Source organism: Aquarana catesbeiana, linkage group LG01 (genome assembly GCF_042186555.1).
Source record: "Aquarana catesbeiana isolate 2022-GZ linkage group LG01, ASM4218655v1, whole genome shotgun sequence".
In the NCBI taxonomy this organism is placed as follows: domain Eukaryota; kingdom Metazoa; phylum Chordata; class Amphibia; order Anura; family Ranidae; genus Aquarana; species Aquarana catesbeiana.
The window spans coordinates 243,228,684-243,238,630 of record NC_133324.1 but is presented as its reverse complement, the minus strand read 5'-3'; the positions used below and the strand labels follow the sequence as shown (position 1 = coordinate 243,238,630).

General features: G+C 40.1%; 1 protein-coding gene across 1 annotated transcript; it reads left to right on the top strand.

The window, feature by feature from the left end:
• The first annotated feature begins 581 nt into the window (after positions 1–581).
• Positions 582–5,147, top strand: LOC141127503 (uncharacterized). The gene is made up of 2 exons (XM_073614056.1): positions 582–753; positions 1,542–5,147. Exon 2 carries the CDS (start codon positions 1,570–1,572, stop codon positions 1,708–1,710), a length of 141 nt encoding a protein of 46 aa, XP_073470157.1. The 5' UTR covers positions 582–753; positions 1,542–1,569; the 3' UTR covers positions 1,711–5,147.
• The last annotated feature ends 4,800 nt before the right edge of the window (positions 5,148–9,947 follow it).

Here is a 9,947-nt window from a genome sequence, read left to right as displayed (position 1 = left end):
AAATTCCACGCATGCTTGGAATGAAGCAGAAGAGCCGCACTGGCACTTGGAATTTCCAACAACATTTGTGCGACCGTGTGTATGCAAGGCAAGTTTGAGCCAGCATCTGTCGGAAATAAATCCAGGATTTTAATGTCGGAATGTCCGATCGTGTGTACACGGCATTAGCGTGGTATTCTTCTATATACACTATGTGTATGGATCATATTGGGAGAATAACATATCATTTAGTGTCACTTTAATCAGTAAAGTGACAGATAACCAAGGGTGCAAAAGGGTGCAAAAAATGTGACATTAATATGAAGTCCTGTGAATATAATTAATATAAATTATGTTGTTGTATTTAACTATCTGCAAGGACAGAGTAGCTGTTATATAACATTATAGTAATAATAATTATAAAATAAAAATACTATATTAAAAACATCCTTCTAAATCACAAAGCCTAACTGTTCCCTATATACTTTAGATTTAATGTACTTATTTAAACATTAACTTCAATGTGAGTAGCTGCATCTGTTAAAAATAGACATGGATTTGCTGAAAGCCACAAAGACAAAACTGCCTATCATCTGTAATAATTGGTCTGTGACCACACCTAGTCCATTAGTTGTACAGACTGAATACAGGAACATTACTGAAGGATCTGGAGATTAGCAGACAGGAAGAGGAGCAGACAGCATCACTCAGCTGCTCCAGGACCCAAAGATAAGAAGAGCTACGCAAACTTTGCTTTAGGAAGCAGAGTATAAGGTAAGCATTATTTTCTATGCAATATCTCTATACAGAATAGTATTTATATTGCTTTTCAAACTAGTTTGCTATTTACGGAAACTTCTCATTTGTCGTTTTCTATTAAATGTAGAAAAGAGCAAAGTGAAACTTTATTTTAGAACAGCATAGGAAGATGGGATAGATATAATGATTTAATATATTTATACATATAAAGATAGATAGATAGATAGATAGATAGATAGATAGATAGATAGATAGATAGATAGATAGATAGATAGATAGATAGATAGATAGATAGATAGATAATTGACCTTTTTGTCAACTACAATGTATAAACCATAGAAAATGTATTGAATTTATTATTTTGACTTTTCTTTTTTTCAATTAAAGTTCTTCCAGCAGTTTAAAATCAGAGCACTGCCGAGCAAGTGCATTCTAAGCAATTATAGCATTAAATATTAATCTTCTTTGCCCTCCATTTCGTGTTTATGGCTCTCTTTGGTCAATAAACCTTCTACAGTAAAAGCGAGCTACAGAATTGTCTATCACTCTTCCCATCATACCATTCTCCACATAATTCTGGAATAAATATGTCATTTTGATAGATGCAGCTTATAGGGAATAATAAGGGGGTTGGAATAAATATTGTCGGTAATTTGACATATCATTAAACTTGCACTGCAGTGCTGTCCTAGTCACTCCACTATAATTTACAAAGTGCCATAAATTTGGTATGATTTTATTTTTTACAGTTGAAGGATGTGATGTGTATTATGTTACAGTATATATGGTGATTGTTTGTACAGGATCGGTGAGGAGGTCTCCTTGTTCTGTATGGATCCCAGGGATTCGTTCGCTGTCCACTTTCTCATGGTGCTGAAAGAGATGCTGGCGTTTGTGCTGTTCAGTTATACTGTGCTGATCGGAGCTCTCCTGGTGGCTGGATGGACAACTTACCTTCTTGTCCTCAAATGAAATTTTTACTTTGCAAGAAGATGACTGCTGGTAGACTTAAAGCAATTTATTCCTTACTCCTCTGTCTGTCTCCAATGACTATAGTCCAACTATGTTAATGGCCATTGCAAGTGGTATTAAACCCAAAAACAAAAAAAGTGATATAGTGCAGCTTACAGTCCTTAAATGCATTTTTTTCCTCCCTTATTTTCATCTAGTGATCCAGCCACCTGTCTTAGGGTGTCTGCACTCTGGATGGAGAGCAACAGAGATACCCTTGGACAGCAACATTGTCAATCTGGGGAGAGGCTAGTGTTATGGTGGCCATACACCCTTTGATACATGATTGATTTCTTTTCTGATTGATCTTTCCTGATAGGAATGATTGATCTATATGACCCACACAGGAAAGTGTATTTTGAACGATAGTTGGAAGATATGATCGTAAATTATCAATCGCATGTTTGCTTTCACCGCCCTGGCTGATTGACTGATGTAGATCAAATCCCATCTAAATCAAGTCCAAATTGATCAAAAGGGAAGTCATGACTATTGGACTGTTTGCTGGCTTGATCGGTTTATTCGAATTGCACACTGAACGGACAATAAAACTGAACGGGTGTGACACCATTGGATGAACTAGCAAATTTAGATGGATTTAACTACTGAATTAAAAGAAAAGTATGTTTTTTTTTTTCAAAACCATACTTAGCTAGGTAGATGCAGCATCGGTCCGATGCTGCATCTGTCCCCCGCTGGCTGTAAGACTGAGAACTGAGCAATCAAATACCATTGATTGCTCAGTTCTCAGAGCTCCCCGAGCAGAGAGCTGGTGACTGTCAGTCATCGTTGTCTGCTCTGCCCCTCCCCCCTCACTCACTGGAGCACTGGGCTGTGGAGGGGACGGGAGAAACTGGCTCAGGCTCTCAGTGGTCACTGAGAACCTGAGCCGGGTGCCGGTCCAGGCATGTAGGCAGATCCTGACTTTATTGTCCCGATTTTGCCCTAGCCTGGACCGGCTTTGTGAAATCAGCCGACAGCGGGCTTAAGCCCGCTCTCAGCTGAAAACAGATCACAGTTCATTCTGCACTCCTGTGATCCTCAGGAGAATTATGCTAAACAAGCTTTGACTGTACTTCTCCTTAAGGCTCGGTAACTTGTGCAATGTCAGACCTCACATGTGATTCATAACACATTGCTGTGCAGATGTCTGTGCGGTGAATATTCAGCCATACAGTTTGAATGGCTAAATTCACATCGCATTCGCACCAAAGTGGTGCAGGACCCTTTTTTTTGGTCCGCACTAGAATCAGATCGCATGGGTGTTCACACCTGTGTTCACACACGATCTGATTCCTGCACCATTCCACAGTTCTCACTGCGAACCAATCTGGGGGTGTCATTAACTTCGTATTGACACCCACAGCATTTTGCAAAGGGCAGTGGGAACTGCTGGCGATTCAAGGTGCTATGCGGGAACCCGCACTGGAATCGCGCCGGTTCCTGCATAGCACAAGTGTGAACCGAGCCTTAAGGTTGAGCTCCTGCTAACTGTTGTTCCAGCAACAGTTTTTTTTCCTTTTGAAAAAGAATTTGCGCCCCTGTCAATGGTAAATGGTTTGTCTCAGAACTCTAACTGCCACTTACTTGCCAGATCACCACATAAAAGTAAAGGAAAAAAGCCAAAAAACAAATAAAAATAAAACAAATGCAGCCTTGACAGCTGAGGATTGGTAAATTGCAATGTAAAAAAATGTTTTTGAATTTAACACCGCTTTAAATATCTTATACACCTTTGCTTTTGCCTTATGATAGACTAAGCCTTGTATATTATATGTACAAATACGAAAAACTGTTAAAGGAAATATCACTTCCAGTAAAGTTATTGCTAAGGGAAAGTTTATATGTTGTAAGATGGTGTTTACAATTGTTATCTACCTAGGCCAGATTACATAAAGGCATAGCTGCTGACAGCAGATAAAGGCCCAGCAAAGCTGCCCATTCTTTCACAAGCAATTAGGACAGACATGTGTCCAAGGTATATTTTATACCCTTTGCTATTGTTATCTAAAGGCATCTGGTGGCTGCTGTGATACTACTATGCCAATAAATAAATTGTACAATTTTTCACAGTTTTTCTTCAGTGTTTTTACACCAAGTTTAGAGATGACCCTGCTCTACTGTGCAGCAATTCTAAATTAGCATTAGCGTTTTATGCTGAATTCTACACATATAGTTCCTAAGAGTAAATGAAGTGAAAGTAATAAAATTGAATGGATGTATTTTTCTAATAATGTTGTCTGTTTTGTTGGGTATAGTAAAATATGTTGTATGAAAATGAATTTCAATTTGTGGAAATGTTTTATTTCAAAATATATGTGTCATGGTCTCTCCTATCTGTATGCAATCTAAAGTGGGATCGTTTAACTGAACATAAAAAACCCGGTTTTGCCCAACCCAATCTCAATGAGCAGAGGAGTTGTAAAAAATGGGATTGTTCCTCACCATATTGAATGTTTGATGTGAATATAGCTGAAATTAACTTCCTACTTTATTAAATCTGGCCAAATGCGGCTTAACCAATAGTCAACATAACATTACTAGATGTTTTGACTACAATAAATAGAAACATGATTAGTTGCCATTTTCACTATTCACATTATCACTAGCTTTTCTACTGCATGACTAAATAAGCCCAATAAGAGGTAATAATATCCATGAATTAATTATCTTCCAGTGAAGTAATAGCTTCAAATAATAAACTAATGCTACCAATATAACTTTATAACTATTTATCATTAAAGCGGAGTTCCACACAAAAATGGAACTTCCGCTTTTCGGAACCCCCCCCCCTCCGGTGTCACATTTGGCACCTTTCAGGGGGGAGGGGGGTGCAGATATCTGTCTAAGACAGGTATTTGCACCCACTTCTGGCATAGACATAGACACTTCTGGCATAGACTCCCATGGGAGTCTATGCCTCTTCCCGTCCCCACCGCGCTGTCTGCTGGGAACACACAGCTCCCAGCAGAGAGCGGGGACCACTTGGGACGCGCAGCGCGACTCGCGCATGCGCAGTAAGGAACCGGGAAGTGAAGCCGCAATGCTTCACTTCCTGATTCCCTCATCTAGGATGGCGGCGGCAGCTGCCGAGAACCGAGCGGGTTCTCAGCGTCCCCTGCCGACATCGCTGGACCCCGGGACAGGTAAGTGGCCATGTATTAAAAGTCAGCAGCTGCAGTATTTGTAGCTGCTGGCTTTTAATATTTTTTTTTTGGCGGTGTGGGTGAACCCCCGCTTTAATATAACTATTTATCACTAAATAAGACTGCATAAACACTATCAATAAACTCATTATGAGTGAAATGCATCAGAGGGGGGAGGCGTTCATGTGGTCTGCTGTGCATTAAAAGATAAGTTCACTTTTCTTTTTTTCCAGCTCCCCTATGTACCAATATAGCATCAATGTACTTTTTTTGCAAAAATATCAAAGCTTTCCATTAAATCTACAGACACTTACTTCACTTGTCCTCAATGTTTCCAAACAAATCCACTAGTTTTGCCTTACTTCCTGGTCAGACTATAGGTCATGACACAGGAAGGAGTTGACCAGCTGACCTCATTAGCACACACGCTGCATGATCCACCCTCCTACCCACCCACCCATTCCCAGCTGCACGTTTTTTAAATGTAATGCAATCAATCAGTGATTGTACTTACTTCACTGTCCTCATGGATGTTTGTACCATCAGATTGTATAGTGTATGGCCATCTTTATACACCTAAAATTACTAGTTGCGCTTTTAATTGTTAATGGCACACCAAACACAGAAGCAAACACACATTTTGCCATGTGAAAAAACGAGTGGCAAATGCTGCAAAATGCACAGTAAAAAACACGCAACCCACAACACCAAAATGTCCCATAAGCCACATGTAGTGCAGCCAATTGAAATCAACAGGCTGCCCTATGCGTGTCAAAGGAAAAACGAGACACAAAATGTACGCTCTCACTATGCTAGATGTAAATGGGGCCTGAAAGTGAAAATTATGAGGCTCCATTCACATCTGTGGGTTTCCTTGCATTTCAGAAATGCACTGCACCAATAATCACATTTAAAAATGCACCAAGCTCCGCTCTAAAAAGAAGTCCTGAAGCTTCTGTGGGGCAATTGTTGTGTGTGGGGCAGCCCATTCTGGTGGATGGGCTGCCCTATGCGTAATGAGTGAAAATGCTCCAAAACACTTCCCCACCTCACTAAAAGAAGAAAAAAAAAAACGCATGTGGGAATGCGAGTTACCACTATGCAGAGATGTGTTTGACAGCTGAGTGTTTCTGTCCACTCCCTCCTATGTACTTGTATAAAGATGACCATACACTGTGCAATCTGACTGTATATTGTGTATTTATTGAGAAAGGTGATCACTGATTGATTGCATTTCATTTAAAAAATGTGCAACTGGGAGTGGGTGGGTAGGTAGGAGGGTGGATGATGCAGGGTGTGTGCTAATAAGGTCAGCTGGTCAACTCCTTCCTGTGTCATGACCAGGGCTTTTTTTCAGGGGGAACTTGGTGGAACTCAGTTCCACCAACTCTGGCTCAGACCCTTTGGTGCCTGCTCACCACAATCACTTGTAAACACAGAAGTCTGGTTTCTGTGTTTACAAGTGACAGCTCTGCACTCTGTGTGTAACCCCCATGAACTCTGCACTCTGTATGTAATGCAATCCTGATATTTAATGCCCCTTTAAGACACTTCTACTGTTTGTGAAATATGACCACACCCACTATTGATGGGGTTTTTTGGGGGGGGGGGGGGCTCGTGGTTGAGTTCCAGCACCTATTGTTTGAGAAAAAAAGCCCTGGTCATGACCTATAATCTGACCAGGAAGTAAGGCAAAACTAATGGATACGTTTGGAAACATTGATGAGGACAAGTGAAGTGAGTGTCTGTAGATTTAATGGAAAGCTTTGATATTTTTGCAAAAAAGTACATTGATGCTTTATTGGTACATAGGGGAGCTGGAATTTAGAAAAAAAAGTAAACTTATCCTTTAAATCAATAAACATAGATTGCGGCTTTTTACTCCAGGAATGTGACTACTCTCTTTTGTGGTTGTGACTGAGAGTAAAAACAAAGTAATCAATAGGCAGCAGCAACACACTGTGGGGTTATATACTAAAACTGGAGAGTGCACAATCTGGTGCAGATGTGCATTGTAGCTTCCAGGTTTTATTGTCAGAGCTTAATTTATTAACACGTTCAAATTAGAAGCTGATTGGTTACTATGCACAACTGCACCAGATTTTGCACTCTCCAGTTTTTAGTAAATCAACCCCATAGTTAACTTATTGATATGGTAGGGATATTTGCATTTTACACATTGCCAGTGTGTTACTGCATGATAACAATGATTATATCAGTCAATTACTAATTTTATTCATGTTTTTTTACAAAGAAAACAAACTCTAATTTTTTTGCATGGTTTATCATACATGTAAAGAACACAGCAAATCAGATTATTAGTTGACATGTCTGGTCTAAAACCTTAATGCTGTAAATCTTATTTTCATATACGCATTGCAGTTCATGCGATGAGCAGATTTCAGACATTTGGGATGCAAACTGTACAGTCAAAACAGTTGTATTTTTGTTTGCTAACTATAGAGTTAACTAAATGCAAACTATTTGCAAAATGAACTTGTTTTGGTGTCTTTTTTGCTTTACTGTACCACGTAATGTGGTTTCTACTGCATTGCAGGATGATCCTTATTTTACAGACCATCTGCACCAGAAAGACGTTTTCCATATGTTATTTGCGTCAAGGAAATGCGGTGGAAATGGTTACGTAATCTGCAAAATGTAGTTGGTGTTATGTTCTTATATAAGCAGTACTCTTGGAAAGGAAAAGGTGACCCAACAGGCTTATATTTGTCAAGACATTATAGTCCACTTCTGAATATCAATTTATCTTTAAATCATAACATCAGGGTTATAGTTCACTACAAGAAAACTTGGAGGAAACTTAGTTATGTGGACCTGTCACAGCAGTTGGGGTCATAACGTAGACCAGTGGTTCTCAACCTTTTTGAAACCAAGGCCTGGTAAATTCTTCCAAAACCTTCCATCTCCTGACAGTAAAAATAATGTTTTTATACTCACAAACTAAAGCATGGGAAAACATGTATTAACATTTTGGTAGGCTCTGAATGTCACTGTGAAGCAGGGGGGTGAGGGTTGCGGAGTGAGCTAAAAAAAACCTGCAGAGGAGAGGATTTGATGGCCTTGTGGGGGATGAGATCTCTGGAGGGGCCTGAGGGGAACTTTGGGGCACTATTGAGGGCTGGAGGTTCTGCAGCAGGCTCGGGGGCACTGTGAGGGGTTTGGGAGCACTATGGAGGCTGATGCTGGAGGCCCTGGAGAAGGGAGGTTGCATCCTGACAGCACACCATGGCCCAGTGGTTGAGGTCCAACTTCCTAGACAACAAACTGACTGCAGGTATCTGACCAAAGACCAAATGCTGCAGAGAAGGTAAGTTCAAGGTACTCTGGCAGACGTTGTGTTTAGCAAATGACAGGAAACAGGACAGGAGGTAGACCCACTACGCAAGGCAATGACATCACGGGGCTAAAACTTTAGTGCTCACCTGAAAAAATGGCTGGCGCTACATCGCAACTTGCGGTCCACAACAAGACATGCAGGCCACATGCCCTGATTGCCTTTGAAAGCAACGTTCATAGGAAAGGACTTTATAAATAATCCCACTGCAGGCTTTTTAGTGCCTCTTCCATAAAGAAAACCTAACATAATGAATGTCAGAATTAACATGTTTCTCTGAGCCAAAAGGCTCAGAAATGTGACTGGTGATGCTGAACACAGAGACTAGGTAGTTATACAGACTTCAGGAAGCATATACTCAGTCATCTTGTGAGTGTCTCTCTCCTGAGGGAACAGATGTGTCACCTGCCTGGCTGCACAATGTGGTGGAAATTAAAATGTACTGTATGTAAACTCTAACAATTAAATTATCCTATTGCCCTGTTAAATATACCATTGAATGCATTTTTTTTATATCTGTTTGTGAAGTGAAAAATATAACTGTTGATGTTGACAGAAATCTTGTGAGACGATAACTTCATTTGCTCTCTGAATGTGCTGTATTCTTATTAGTTACATTGAAACAAAGTTGCAGGGCTAACAATAAATAAAATTAAATAATCCATACAAGTCCATATAAAGTGCAGTTATACAAAGTCAAAATATTGGTAGAAAAATTCAAATAGTCCATTAAATAGTCCATAAAAGTGCAATGCTTTAAATGTGCAAAAATAGAAGAAATGGCCACTCACCAGACTAATGCCCGTACACACGAGCGGATTTTCCGTCGGAAAAAACTTGGATGGTTTATCCGATGGAATTCCGCTCAAGCTTGCCATGCATACACACAAAGGTTCTCTGAACTTTCGACCGTCAAGAACGCGGTGACGTACAACACTACAACGAGCCGAGAAAATTAAGTTCAATGCTTCCGAGCATGCGTCGAATTGTTTCCGTGTTGGAATTTGTACAGACGATCGCTTTTTTTGGATAGGGACTTTTCAAGACCGAAAAATAGAGAACATGCTCTCAATCTTTTGCTGGCTCGAATTCCGCCAGCAAAAGACCGATGAAGCATATACACGGTCGCATTTTCTGACAAAAAGCTCTCATATGAGTTTTGCTGGCGGAATTTCCGATCATGTGTACGCGGCATTAGATGCTGTCTCAATTAAGAGAACAGCCCACACACTTTATGCAATACAATGCAGATGTACTTTTTCATATAGGTTCATGTCTGGTGTCAAATGTTGTCACATCCTCCAGATCATATGCAATCCAATCCAGCCATTATAAACAGAAAAATCTCATAGAATAGTATTTAGTAAATATATGGTGAAACAGTGAAATAAATCACCCTTGATAATGACAAAAACTGATGAATCCGTGTATCACTCTGCCTTCCTCATATGGAATGCAAACTCACCAGAGGGAGTATATAGCCATGCAGTATGCAGCCCACTTATGGTCGACAGATATGGATTTGATGGATCCAGACAAGTGCCACCGATATCATCTAAATCCAGGACTCTCAATTAGCTTTTAGGGGACACTCAGCCGCTCACACCACCAAATGACACCTTTCCCAATATACCTAATCAACGCTGTCTTTAATGCAGCAAAAAAAGACTAAGGGAGGCAGAGCGGAATGGTAATAA

Excerpts from the sequence above, each read along its gene's own strand:
- LOC141127503 (XM_073614056.1), top strand. The coding sequence starts at position 1,570 with ATGGATCCCAGGGATTCGTTCGCTGTCCACTTTCTCATGGTGCTGAAA.